Genomic DNA, 15,729 nt, shown 5'->3' on the forward strand with positions numbered 1-15,729 from the left:
CCACTTTTCAGTTGGTATCCTGTGTTACCTGGTCTACGATCAAGACCTGCAGTATTGTTGCAGGAACCTCATGGCTCATAATAAGTCCTGTTCTCTTCTATTCGCTTTCTAAATACCTCAGCGCTTTGGTTCACTGTCGTTCAACGGAACCTCCGTATTGATTGTCCAGCACTCCTGCTCGACTCCACAGTTCCATCTCACCCTGCTCTAACCCCCCTTAGAGGACTGCGACCTATGGCTAGAGAGAAGCTAAGTCGATATTCCCTTGTGGGGATCCCTGGTGAATACCTCTCTACTGTTAGACTCCGCACCTCACTGGGGATAAGTCTATCTAGAGCGAGGCTTTGAGGTTAACTCCAAACTCAGCTTTGTGACATTGTGTATGCTTCTGTCTGTGTGTGTTAAGGAACTCAGACTGTAAGCAGTAATGGGGCAAGAATTGATGTGAATGACAAATATTCTCTGTACAGCGCTGCAGAATTGGTGGCGCTATATAAATAAATGGTGATGTTGATATCTATGTCATTGAATCTCCTAAAAATTGCATACAATGAGGCACTATACTTTCTTATATATTTATACTTTATTAATAAAGATATCAATTCTTCACAAATAGTGCAGAACAGACAGAAAAAAAGTATGATAAAATGGCACAGTTGCCTTTTAAACCTATCCTGATAGACACAGTTAAGCACAAGGATATCCTGGTGTTTTAGTGAAAATAAATCTAGGAAATGTCACATAACAATTACTTTATTTACTGTAAGCTGAGAGCACCAATAGAATTGGTTCAGAGCACTATCCAGTATTTTTTATTATATTCCATGTCAAGTCTAACAAAGGCAGACCTTTATTGCCATGCCACATAAGCTTAAAAACAAGCCTTTATCTCTGCATTGACCTTTCTGGTTATTTATCAATAAAAAGGTAAAGTCTACCATCTGTTGTTTTGTATGTTGAATAGGGACTTTTTAATTATTCTAAAATAAAACAAAGGTATAGCACATAAATAACTTTTGTACTTTAAAATAAAACACTAAGCAAATGTTACTTAGGGGACATAGTTGTTTCACACTTCTATTGTGATGTTAATGAGTAACCAGGCCTCCAAAATTCATATTTACTGCATACCAGCTTCTTATCTGAGGAAGGCATTTACTGTAGAATGAATTCAGTCCTTCTTGTCAGATTGTCGTGATTCAAATGAATATAGCTAGTTGTTAAATAATGGGGCACAACTATACTGTATATACTCAGGAAGTAACTGGTTTTTTTTGTAATACAAAGGGGGCCACACAAGTATACCAAAGCTTTTACAATGAGAAAACTGTTATTGAATAAGAATTCAATTGAAGAATGGATTATACATAATAAAATAATACTGCTTTTATTGCATTTATTTCTTAAGATTACACCAGTTAAACCACATTTTAAACTTTAAAAATTCACACTTTCCCAAATTGTATTTTTTGTACATTTTCCTGACTTTACACCAATTTGCATAATCACTTCAAAAAAATAAAATAGGGGTTGAGGTTGACTGTAACATTTCCTGTCATTATTGTCTTCACTCTTAATCAAAATTTTCCAGATATTTCAAATCACAAAAACACTAAATAACATATCATTACAAAAAGCAGCAATCAAATATATCTGGAATTATTTTTATTAAACTATCATTAGTTCCATAGTTATCAATGTTAAAACATGGTCAGAATTAATACATAACATCATAAGTATATCTCTTTGTAGCTTAACACACATTCATCTTCTGTGTCCCCCGGACTTCATAAAATATGGCTTTGAGGGCAGCATAAGCATATTTAGGGCTAGATTAAAATCTGTGTTTGAATAACTTTTTTTTGCATCAGAGAACAAGTAGGAATGATGTTTTGGTTGATTAGACCCTTGGAGCCTTAGACTTAATAAGTGGAAAAACTCTTTGCTTAAGTTTAAACTAAGGCAATATCTTTCAATATCTAATGTATATATACATAACTTATAAACCATATATTTTCCCAGAACCTAATATTAATAAAATTTGTTGTGGTCGCCTCTATTTCATGTAGCACCACTACCTGTGCAGTTACTAACAACAACTGGCCATGGACAACTTTGCTTTATTAGAGGAAAATTCTAGGCACTGATCCAGGGGCAAATGCAGGATTTGTATAGGGGGGTTTCCACTCCACACCACCAGTGGGAGTGGCCAGCATGCATGGGGACATGGCTATAATATTAGACAGTGCTTGGCTGCTCTCCAACTCTTCCTATCCCTATAATATACATGTGCAATGCTGCATGCAGTAGTGGTAGGTGCACGTAGCTCTCTCTTTTCAAGCAGAGCTGTGTGAAACGGGGGCAGGGTCCAGCCACCTCAATTATACAGTGCCCCAGACTTAGATGAAGGTTTCCAGGCACTAGGAACCCCCCCTTCCCCTCGGTTTGCCTATGTGACCCTTACTCCAATTAAGAGACAATCTGCTCACAAGTAGCCTAAATGTTGCCTCCAATCCTACTGGTACCATGTGCAAATACACAGGACTCATACCAAAGCTTAACAATCCATTTTACTCAGTTTTAAACATTCAGGTTATTGAACAAACAACTTTCTTTGATAAACTGGGAAGTTAAAAAGGGAGGCCCATCTGAATACATGAGCATAGCAGATTTTTTTATTTTATTTTTAGCTGCTGGAAAGTACACTAACATAAACTATTACTTAAAGTTTAGAACTTTTTATGTTGATTATTACAATGGTACAATGGTGCTAAATAAGAGATGCTATGTTCAATGCAATTGACTTGTAAAGTCAGGTCAAGTCTATTATTTTCATGACAATTTAGGTACGAGGGAGCTATTCCACTGCAGTCACTGAAAATATTTCATTTGGTCTTAGCTGAGCAATCAGTATTCAGCATCCACTCATGTAAAATGGAAAATACAATTTGACCAAGTATGATAAATTCCTATAACAAAAGATGTTTGGCATTGCATTTACATTTGCTATGCTGCTGGTTGAGAGCTATTGTTTTCTCTTATCCAACATTTTATTTCCAAGAGAGCATTTGAGCTTCCCTTTAATATGTTCAATTTGGTGAATATGGGAAAGAATCCTTAAAGCTCTGCCATCCTCCCACCATTAATAACATCTATCAAAGACACAAATATCACACAAATTACTGCCTGTCTTTTTGGGGGGTTCTCCTGATAGTTGTTTGTATGTTTCTGACAAATGTTGCAAATAACTAGTTTATATAGAATAAATTGTCTTTCAAATATTAGGTTTTATATGAATGTGTAAAAGGATTTACAGCAAAAGGATTCACCAAACATAAATAATAAAGCAAAACATGAAAACAACCCCCCCCCACACATAACTGATTACAAGTAGTACATAATTTTCCTCTAATTACAACTATACTATAGTTATAAATAATTATACTATATGAATTACAGTAATCAGCAAAATTATCATAAATAAGTAATTATGTAAAAGTATACATATATATTAAAATATATAAACATATTTTGTAAGCATAATATTTTATTTTTTTATAATCAAATAGAAATACTATAAACTTACTATAAACAAATATAATGAATGTAATATTTGAAATTACCCCCCCCTCCCCCATATTTTACTTAAATAGCAGTTATAAAGATTATATTTTTTAAGCGTTTCCTATGAATTTGCCTGATGGTGATTCTAAAAGAAACAGAGGAATAGTTTAAATTACATTAATATGCAGATGGAAATTTATAGTGATTTCAGAAAAAAAACAGAACATAGTGGTAAATGGATAACAGATAATGGCATCTGGCACTTTCAACATTTTTTTAAGCCTTGAAATTGTTGGAGAACTGACAGTTTGAACTAAACTAACAGCCCTATTTATTTATCAAGGATTTTGTAGAGATTTTGAGCCATGTCCAAATTCATCCTTTTTTTTGTTGTTGTTTGTTAGAGGGCATCTGGACAGGCTATTTCACAGAGACATATAGACAATGTTTTCTGTAAATTGCCACCCAAATTAAGCAACTGTTGTGTGTGTGAACTGGTGCAACGAGCAAAAGACCATGTTAAAAAAAATCATTGTCTACAATTTACTAGAAAAGAGAAACAGCCAAAAAAATATTTATACATTTGATCCAAAGTAGTTGAAATAATCTGGTCTAGGAAGCAGTAGTAACCAATCATTCCTATCTCATTGTTTTGCAGTGCATTTCATGCATTCTAAATTGAGAATAAGCTCTACAAATTATCCCAAAAACAGTATTTCAAACCTAACTTTCATGGTATGATGTGGTATTATGTTCAGTTACCGCATGGTGTTAAATTAAAGTGATGGTCTTTTATTACACACAAGTTAACCCGTGCATGATACTCATGCATTCTAGTCAAATCAAGCTACTTAAGGTGTTAAAAAGGTTCTTGTCATGCATTTGGGCCTAGCCCAGGCCTCTATAGGTGAAGAGCGTTACTTCCCGACGTAAGCGCCCTTTTTTAACGTGGTTTTGTCCACATGTCACCACCTCATCATTCTTCTCCATCACCTCATCCTTCATTTTCATCGCCACATCTATCCAGATGTCTATCCAGACACAGGGATCTCTCTCAGCGGTCCTGAGTATCACACTCCTCTCACTCTGTCACCCCCGGCAACCACCAACCACTCCCCACTGTCACCCCCGGCAACCACCAACCACTCCCAACTGTCACCCCCGGCAACCACCAACCACTCCCAACTGTCACTTCTCCTTCAAGAAATATATATATTTTTTTAAAAAAAATCTTTATAAACACTTTTAACAATTAACAAATTAAATTAACAAATTAAAAACATCTTAGTATACCAAATTTCAGCCCTTTCTGATTTTTTTTTTCCACACACACTAAGAATTTAGTAGGTCAGTGTATAACTCCGCCCAGCAGGTGGCGCTGCAGCTTGGTTTTATTTTTTCCACACAGACAGACTAACACACGCCACTAAGCATTTATATTATAGATAAGGTTCTCTAGTTTTACTGGCCATTCTAGGGATCTCAATATTGTTAATTACCACAGTCTCACAGCCCATGGTGGTCAAGAAAAGCCACTGTGCTTTATAGCATGGACTTGGTAGCTCCTGGGGGAAGGGGCACTTTTTTGCACCCGCCCTCCCTAGGGACACCAAACCAGCCTAGGGCTGGCTTTCATTATAGCAGGTGAGGTCAATGCTTGTGGTCTCCTTGGTGTAGTGGGAATTAACCCAGGTTGTTTAGCAGGTTGATGAATTGGGGTGGGGGCATGCTGTTCATTACTTTTTATTATTTCTAGACTTTTTATGACTAGTTCCGATGGGGATACTGATGTGTAAAGTTATAGACAGATGCTATTAACCAGGTGGCTGTAATTTGCAACCATCTTTGGTGGGTGAAGTCCACAAAGTCATCATGGCTGAATTTATAGAAAGGCTTGAATTTGGCAGAAACTTCTAGAAAATAAGTATTGCTTATGATGAAAATAAGTATTGCACAGGATGAAAACTTTACAACCAAGATTTTTTGTATAATGTTCAAATGTTTCCCTATAAAATATGCAGATCTTACAATATATACACTAGTGTTATACCAGTTATGACGTAGTGCTGGTGTCACTTCTATAGTGAAAACCAACCCCAGTGCTAGGTAGCCTTGGCTGGTTTATAATATAATAAGGAGATCATGAGCGTAGTATCCTCCTGCTGTAGATAAAGCAAATCCCAGGATGTTCAGTGCAGGACTAGTGCCTGTATTTTGCCTTTCAAAACTTATATCTCTCTCTCCCAGAAACTAACTGCAGTGCACTGATAAACACTGGGGCTAATGCTTACTCCCCCGGCTGTAGAGACAGACTTTGTGACCTCTGGAATTACAACTTTGAACCATTATACTATAGTTATTGCGGTGGCAGAGTCCTCAAGGCCTAACCTTAAACTTAAAGAAGTGTTATGATATAAAGTACATTCTGAGAGACTTCCATTTCAGCTTAATAGTGAACCATGAAGGTAGACAACTCACAGCAAATACCACAGACAATACTATGAGTATTCTTGCTAAACTCAACCTCCCTTCTCCATCATTGCCTTTTACACAGAGACCATTAGTTCCTGAGTGCTCATCTTCCTCAGGTTTACAATGCTGTTGACTCTCATGGCTAGCAGTTGCACATTGTTGAATTAGAATTTACATATAACAAGGTTTTTGGTGAAGATTCTATTGAGCTCCCAAAGAGTACTTTTCTTTTCCATAAGTTTGCAACTGCTATCCAATTGAACTCACACTGCTTTAGATAGTTATGAAGGGATAGTGGGATCCTTTATTTGCACAAGGTTTCTACATAAAAATCGAATTTCTTCTGGGATCAATGTTTCTTATTTAGTTAATAAAAAAAAATATTTGCCCTCATTTTTTACTAGAGAATACCATCACATAAATATTTCATTGTTTTATTGTTTTTGAAGTTTTTGCTTGCGTTACAGATTGATAGCATATTTTCTCTATAGGTTCTTTTATAATCTCCATAATTCGCAGTTATACAAAATATTGGTAGCATCTTGGTGCATGTGTCCGTCTCACATGCACCAAGGCTGTCATTCCTTCATATCCACTAGATGAAAAGTGAGCCCAATTTAAGCCTTTTCCAGCCTTGCTTCCTACCCATGGCTCAACAAATGTGGCAAGCACCTTAAGTTCTATAAGCCATTCAATATTCCCCCTTATTCACGTCCCTCCATTCCTTCATTTCCCTACCATTTAGGAGTTGTACTTAATCCCATCAATAATAATAGTTTTCAATCTCTGGTTCTGATATTCTGCTGTCTATCATGTGACTTCAAACAAAAGAAAAGAGGGAACCAGATGAAGTCATTACTAATAAAATGTGAAGCTACCTCATAATTCCAGGCATCCTTAATGATATACATGTTACCTTATTAATCTTGACACGATAGGTAGAACAAATTCCTCCTCTTCATCTTCCTAACTTACCCATGATTGCACCTCTAAGACTCTATTATCTTTGCCGAAAAATCGTGGAGGGTGTGGGATTTTACCTTTTCTGTCTTCAGTCCATAATCTCTACACTGGAAGTGATGTGATTTTCTTATGCTAGATAGCTACCTCTAAAATTGCTAACACTCATTTTTTCTCTTTTTAACTTGGTCTAACCATAAACCTATAGCAGTTGGCGTTTAAATTAATTGCTTCTGCAAGATTCAGGCATTAAACAACATCTTTTTGTGGCGCTGGAGGATTGTTTTACTTTACATCTGAGCCATGAGATTAGTCATATGACTATATGGGATGATCGGCCTTTTCATACAAATTGCCTCTCACACCAGTTTACTAAGAAAAACGTGAATATGACTAACCAGTCCAGAAGTTGGAGGCTCAACACAAATCCACATTATCCAACACAGACCTTGATTGATTTTATTAAAGATAAGAGAAGACCAACATATTGTTGTATCTGCTTGTACTGAGTATATATTAAATACATAGGAATAGAGAATAGGTCCAAAAAAACATATTCACAATTAAAGATAGTAGAGTGGTTCTATGGAATGATTCCACAAAAATACTAATTTCAAAAACTTTTTATTATCCCAGGTAATGCTGAGCTCCACCCTGACAATGGCAAATCCATTAATTATTTTTTTTCTGGATAACACCTGCTTAGGTTATCAAATTCAGGATATTACCTAAGTTATTAAAGGCCAAACGGTTTACAGGGTCCCAGGACTGTATGGCTCTTCAGTTGCATATTATAAATTTTTACAGCATATTCTGAATCTATATGTATATAGCCTTTTTAATGAGGCGCTGAAAGGTGAACCTTTTGTCCCCCCCAAACTCTGGATTCTAAGATCATTTCTAAGATTATACATAAACCATGTAAGGATGCCAACTTTTGTACAAGTTACTGCCCTACATCCCAAATAAATAATGACATGGAGCTATTTTAAACATTTCTGACAGGTCAAATAGGGACAATACCAGGCAGCTGATTGATCTAATTCAAAACAAAACATCATTCTTTACTCATTTCTTTAGATGCCGAGAATGCTTTTCATGTAATAAAAAGCCCTTTGGAGAGATTTTTGGTTTGAAGGTGATTTCCTCATTGGTGTTAGAACTCTATATACATCGTTCAGCTCAGCTAGCCATAAATGGTTCAAACTCTGTTTTCAATTATATAGGTAATGGCACTAGGCATGGGGTACCTGATATCCCCCCTTATGTTTGCAATAGAACTCCTAGCAGACCTTATCACGTGGGACCTCAATATTAGGGTAATAGAAGTATGAAGTAGGGAGTAGGGATTATAAATGATCACTCATTGCTGATGATATTCTCCCTAAACTCTATTCTCTCTATTCCTCTTTCCCAAGTCCATAAAAATTTCTAAACTCATACGCTAACATATTGGGGAACAAAATCAACTACACCGAGTCAGAAGCCATTTCCCTACTTATTCCAGATAAAGATAAACATGCATTACCCTAAAATTATTTACTATTACGCTCAATATAAAGAGAATTTCCCAGCCCTTTTTTCTGATGTCAATAAGAACATTCACGTTACCTCTTGGTTTTAACAAATTGCTACCATCAAAATGAATATGTTTCAGACATTCCAAGTATGGGGTTCCAGGAAATACACTTAAACAAGTCCAGAAACCCATTATCCAATTTGTTTAAATGGGGAAGCTATGTGGGTTAAAGCTTGCCAACCTAATTAAATCTACTGGTGATAGGGACAGGGGATGCTGATGTCTCTAAATATTACTATGTCTCTCATTTAAAGCAAATCGTGGCTTGGTTTCCCCTGCTACAACTACAAGTTAGCTTGAAATTGAGAGAGTTAACACATGTGTATTTTCCTTGGTATTTTTACTGGGTTCTTTTAAGCTCAGTTGGAATTTACTTGAACTGAAAGATCCAATTATTAAGATCTCCAGTCTTCTTTAAAAATATTGGATTTGGACATTTTATTTGACCGAATTTCCTTCTCACTTAACCCCAGTATAGGGTAATCTAGAAGTCCCTTCCAGGGGATAAATGTAACATGCTGTGATTTTTTTGGCAATTTAAAATCACTGCAAATCACAAGAGATAACCGCCGATTTGAATTGCATTATGTTGCGATTTTGACTTTCCAAAATCCAATCTCTGGTGATTTATGTCGATTTTAAAACACCTATCTCTCCCATGTTGTTGTCAAACTCACCGGAGATTAAATACAAACTCGCCCGAGATTGGATGTAAAATCACCAGATACAACATGCTGCTTTCTACAGGGGAGATTAGCATATACATCACTGTTACACTGCAGGGAAATGTTAATATAACAGGAGGCACAATGAAAGTTTAAATGTTTTTTGTTGTAGAGGGGCAAAAATGATTAGGAATTTTCTTATGGGGGACAATTTATGTTTAGAATAAATTAGTGGGCCAAATTTAATTTTAAATTGTATGTAAGGGTTTTTTTTTAAAAAAAAAATGTTATTTCATTATAATGGCTTACTATTTAATCACCGGTGGGGCAATATGTATATTTTTATGATATGGCAACACTTTATATTTACAGATGCCGTCACCATTTAAAGTACACACTTGTGACACTACAAGTGTCAGCATGCACATGAGTTTTAGATATGGTGGCTTAGGCCATATTGCTGCTAATGTTCACTTACTTCTGAACCTATTATTATTATTATTATTATTGTTATATTATATTTGTAAGGCGTCACAGTGCTCCGCAGTGTCGTACAGTAAGGAAGACAGTACATATATAAAACAGAGATATTCAAAATAGACATAATAAATGCATGCATGAAAACAAAAGGTATGAAAGATCTTGCTCATTAGAGAGCTTAAATTCTAACTGGAAAAAGGGCACAGCTGAAAGACAAAGAGCAAATGTGTTTCAGAATGGAGATTGGAACAGTTGTGAGGATGCATGAGTGTGAATAGTGCTATCGGGGATAAGGTCACCTCTAATAAAGAGATGGGTATTCAAAGAGCGTCTAAAGATTTGAAGGCTGTGGGAAAGTCTGATTGAGCATGGTAGGGAATTCCATAAGTGGGGAATAGCACTGGAGAAGTCTTGTGGAGACAAGGCGCAGGTCAGAGGTGGAGTTAAGAGGGCGGGAGGGAGAGTTTTTGATATGAGATTTGAGATGTATGATGCAGGGCTGGTGTTGTTAAGGGCTTTGTGGGTAAGGGTAAGTAATTTGTATTTGATTCTCAGGGAGACAGTGTAAGGATTTGCAAAGTGGTGCAGCAGATGTGGAGCGGTGAGAGAGGAAGTTCAGTCTTGCAGTAGCATTTAGGATGTATTGAAGTGTGGATATATCGGGGTCCCTGAGGTATGAATGGAGAGAGAAGGGCGAGCTCCATTCATAAGGCCCATTTCAGGTTTTCCAACCAGCTAGCAAGTTGCTAGTTAAAAGGCTGCTAGGCAGTTCATTCAGTCTTTCAATACATGAGAAGGAGGTCATATGGCTCCTGAAAGATTTAGGTTTTTTGCATTTTGTGATCTGTAAGTTCTGTTGTTTTGTATTTGTGGGCGGAACTAGGTCCCTCCCTTTAGAGTGAATAAAACTAGCTGAGGCTATTAAAATGAAAGCACTAGACTGGTGTGATTGTGTGTAAAGTGCAGCCATCTATCCCAGGAGATGGTACCCCTAACCTGACCTTATGATACTATCAAAGGACCAACTGTTCAGACTCTTATATCCATTTGAGCAATTGTGTTATTATAATCCTATTATAAAGGGTACAATCTATATTGTATAGAATATGCTGTGTTTGACCAATTCAGAACTTTCACTGAAGCATGAAAAATATTTGGAGAAGGTATCAAGTCTCCATTGAATGAAGAACATGGCCCAAAACTAGGGGCCAAGTCCCTAAGATTTTGTAAAATATTTATTGTATTTACTACATATACATTACTTTATGGTGTTTTTTCAGAAGATGTAAATATGTAATACATGTTTTACAACATTATTCTGTAATTTAAACAGATTTTGACAGTGTAAATTAAATTAGACCACAAATACCTCAATATCTTCTCCATTTTTGCCATGCACCTTGCTGTAGTTGATAGGTGCGTCCCAGCCCTCCTTTTCACACAGGGCTTTGTAGAAGGCAGCATTGACCAAAAGGCTACTAGTTTTAAAAGGAGAAGACGATGGAGTTGAAATGTTTGGATTAGAAGATCCTAAACTACCAGCCTTTTCATGGAGTCGATTCTTCTTCATACTCAAGTCCAAAGTTCCATTTTCATCAACTTCAATCTCAGCAGCCTGAGGAAATTGCAAAGATATATTTTAAACTGATGAACAGTTTGTGGCTTTGATAGTGTAGCCATGTGGTGCTTTTAAGGGATAAAAGTAAATGCAAGCTTGTATTTAAATAATATCTGATTTAAAAAGCAGCTTTTGATTTACATCACATCAGTTAATGTGTAATTCTTTGCCAGAGTTCTGTGTAACCTCATAATGCTTTCCATGTTTTCCAGCTTATTGCAAGTAGAATTTAAATAAGACGCTTCCAGAATTTAAGCTGAAAAAAAAACTAAATCTGAGTTTATTTAAATAAAAAAATCTGCTTGATCTTTTTGATGCAATGAAAAAGAAATGTTGACCTGATTTCCACAAAATTGTGAAAATGCTATTTTCCATACAATTGTGAACACCATTGTAGCATATCCTTGTACTTGAAATATGTGAGTCTTAATTTATGTTTTTCAATATTCATACTATAGGTATTCATATTTATTTCAAATTTGACATTGCTTTTTAATCTCCCATTATGTATGGAAAGGTTATGTGCACAAAGTAGAGATAGGCGGGTACGGTTCCCCGAGAACCGAACCCACCCGAACTTTGGGTATCCGAGTACCAAGCTGAGTATCCAAATCGAGGCCGAACATCATCGTGACGTCGTCGGATCTCGGGGCTCGGTTCTCGCGATACTTCAACACTATAAATACATGCCTCCACAGCAATCCATCGCCATTTGACAGAGGGAGAGAGCAGGGTGTAGTCACAGGCTGATTAGAGCAGGGACAGAGAATCCAATATTCTTCTTGCAATTGCTTTAACAAAAATCGCTAGAGAAGAGAGGAGGATAGAGGTTTATTATTTTTTGTTAATTTTTGGCACTCCCCAGTGCTTTTGGAGTGTCCCCCATAATTGTGCATAAATATTTCTGGCTGTCAAAAGTCATATCTGTCAGCAGTATCTACCAACTAATTGTTAGCACTCCTCAGTGCTTTTGGGGTGTTCCCCATAATTGTGCATAAATATTTCTGGCTGTCAAAAGTCATATCTGTCAGCAGTATCTACCAATTCATTTTTAGCACTCCTCAGTGCTTTTGGGGTGTCCCCCATAATTGTACATAAATATTTCTGGCTGTCAAAAGTAATATCTGTCAGCAGTATCTACCAAATAATTTTTAGCACTCCTCAGTGCTTTTGGGGTGTCCCCCATAATTGTGCATAAATATTTCTGGCTGTCAAAAGTCATATCTGTCAGCAGTATCTACCAACTAATTGTTAGCACTCCTCAGTGCTAACAATTTTGAGCACTCCCCAGTGCTTTGCGCTCAGAATGGATTCAAAGCAGTCCACATAATCAGAATGAGCAACCAGGTTCTGTCACCAGTCCTGATGGTAGTGTTCCCAGTATGTCATCTGGCCAAGGTGATGTTTCCAAATCAGTGCAAAAAAAAAATCAAAAAAAAAATTGCTGTATTGAAGCGAAAAAGAAGTGTAACTGAGCAAAAGTTAAGTGCCGATAAAAAAATAATTGCAAACATGCCATTCTACACACGCAGTGGCAAAGAGAGAATGAGGCCTTCACCTTTGGCTATTAGTGGCAGATCCCAAAAAGTTACCCAGCCTACAATTGGTGCACAACTACTGTTACGCAGCAAAGCTGAGCTGCAAGATAACAGTAAGGCATTAGAGGATAATGTTTGCTCTGATTCACAAATGACAACAATCCCTGTGGAGAGTCCATCCAACAGTGGGATGTCTAATCGTGAGCATTCTGCTGATGTGTGCCTTAATAGCCCGAGTGTAGCCGGTGATACCCAAATTGAGGATGCCACTTTGGAATTAGGAGAGGATGAGGGGGAGATTTGTGTAGGCGACGAGGGCGCTAATGAGGATGTTGATGAGGATGAGGTTGTTTGTGTAAGTCCTGCACCAGTGGCAGCTGTTCTGGCACGTGACAAGAAAAAGGCCATTGTCATGCCTGGGCATAAAACAAAAATCCACTTTTTATGTGTGGAATTATTTCTACTCAAATCCAGACAATAATTGTATAGCCATTTGTAGTGTATGTCAAGCCACAGTCAGTCGAGGGAGGGACCTTAACCATCTTGGAACCTCGTCTATGTTACGCCATTTAACGAGAGTTCATGGCAAAGTGTTGGGAAAAGCTGAAAGTTCTTCCCCAAAAAATACAAACACTGCATCATCAGCTAAGACCCTCCGCTCACCGACATCCCGACGGCTACAAAATACACCCACCACACCATCCTCATCAATATCCTCAGTAGCGCTCGGAGTTAGCCCGGCATCCCACTTAAGGCTGGATGACTCCTGCACTATTATTGATTCCTCTGAAGAAAGCGTTAGTCCCACTGCTGCTGCTGTTGCTGCTGCTGGGGGTGAATCATCATCCCAGAGGCAGGTCAAGAAAATGAGCAGTCCTACATTTCAGCAATTAACTGTGAAACAATCATTTGCGAGGGGAAGCAAATATGACAGCAGTCACCCAGTCGCCAAGTGAATCACAGACGCCATGGCTGCAATGTTAGTGTTAGATCTGCGTCCAATCTCCACAATAAACGCAGCTGGTTTTTCACAGTTAATTGAGGTTTTGTGTCCGCGTTACAGAATTCCATCGCGACACCATTTTTCCCATAAAGCAATTCCACAACTATACCAAAAAGTGTGTAAAAATGTAGAGATTGCGCTGAAAAATGCCATTCTGCCCACTGTCCACTTAACCACAGATATGTGGACAAGTGGAACTGGCCAAACCAAAGACTATATGACTGTGACAGCCCACTGGGTTGGTCATTCACCTTCACCAGCAGGAACAGCAGCAGCATGTACACCACTACGTAACATTTGTCACAGGCAGGCCACTCTTTGTATCACCGGCTTCACTAACAGGCATACGGCTGACAATTTGTTACGCAAACTGAGAGATGTGATTGATGCATGGCTTATACCACTCGGTCTCTCCCCAGGGTATGTTATTTCTGATAACGCCAACAATATAGTGCGAGCATTACAGCTGGGTGATTTCCAACATATTCCCTGTTTTGCTCACACCATCAACTTGGTGGTGCAGGGCTTCCTACGAAATAACCGTGAGGTGCAGGAGATGCTTTCAGTGGCCCGTAAAATTTCAGGCCATTTCAGGCATTCAGCCACAGCATGTAGGAGGTTACAGCAGCTCCAAGAGCAGTTTAACTTGCCCTGCCACCAACTTAAGCAAGAGGTGGTAACTAGGTGGAATTCCACCCTGTACATGCTTCAGAGGATGGAGGAACAGCGCAAAGCCATCCAAGCATATTGCACAAGCCATGACATTTGGAAAGGAGGGGGGATGTATTTCACTCTTGCACAGTGGGGAATCCTTTCAGTCCTGTGCAAGGTGCTGAAACCATTTGAAGTTGTGACGTGTGAGGTCAGTGCAGACTCTGCTAGTTTGAGCCAAGTCATTCCTTTAATTAGACTATTGGAAAAGCAGCTTGAGAAAATGAAGGAGGAGCTGAAATCAAGCAATTCAGCAAAGTATGTTGGCCTTGTCGATCAAGTACTTAATTTGCTTCACAATAATCCTCGAGTTATAAAGATCTTGAACTCGGATCAGTACGTTTTGGCCACTGTGCTTGATCCAAGCTTTAAAACCTACATTGAGTCTGTACTTGTAAATGAGTGAGATGTGAACTTTTGCAAGGAGCTATTGCTCAGCAAGTTGTCCGCTAAACTGGGCCTCGGCTTGACAACATGTCCTCCTTCACTTTCTCAAGCTGCTGCTGCTCGTATAAAATTAAATTTCCAAAAAAGAACCAGCGAAGACGCAGGGGGCAGACCAGAACAATTTAACATCTGGGCTGATTTGAAGGATTTTTGAAAAAAATGTGTCACTTTGCCCATAACTCCATCCAATACGAGTATAAACATGCAAAGGATGGTGGTGGATTACTTTCAAGAGGTAGTTGATATGGAAATGTCAGACAGTCCCTTTCCTTACTGGGAAGAAAAGCTTGCCATTTGGAAACCCATGTACAAACTTGCTTTGCAATACCTAAGCTGCCCACACTCCAGTGTGTACTCTGAACGAGTGTTCAGCACAGCAGGGAACTTAGTCAGTGATCGCCGTAGAAGGTTACTTCCCAAAAATGTGGAGAAAATGATGTTTATAAAAATGAACTACATCTTCCAGGAGGAAGGCCTTCACCATCCAAGACATCCAAGCACTGACTGTTCTCTAATGGCGGATTCAAACGGCGATGAATTGATAGTCTTTGATGATGACGTACACACTGATGAGGGTGAGGATGAAGCTGAAGATGATGAAGATAACATCTTTTTAAAACTTTCTATGTAAGTGTAGGGTGCAATCTACCCCCAAAGAGGAAAGGGACTTGTGGCATTTCCATATCACGTAC

The 15,729-nt window shown here is 38.1% G+C and overlaps 1 protein-coding gene across 1 annotated transcript in view; it reads right to left on the reverse strand.

The window, feature by feature from the left end:
• The window catches only part of ST18 (ST18 C2H2C-type zinc finger transcription factor), a 204,902-nt gene that overhangs the window by 66,130 nt on the left and 123,043 nt on the right, over window positions 1-15,729 (reverse strand). Inside the window, exon 11 of the mRNA XM_075213508.1 lies at window positions 11,090-11,335. Coding sequence (XP_075069609.1) covers window positions 11,090-11,335 — 246 coding nt within the window. The remainder of the gene's footprint in view (window positions 1-11,089; window positions 11,336-15,729) is intronic.

This window comes from Mixophyes fleayi, chromosome 5, assembly GCF_038048845.1.
Source record: "Mixophyes fleayi isolate aMixFle1 chromosome 5, aMixFle1.hap1, whole genome shotgun sequence".
Classification (NCBI taxonomy): Eukaryota; Metazoa; Chordata; class Amphibia; order Anura; family Limnodynastidae; genus Mixophyes; species Mixophyes fleayi.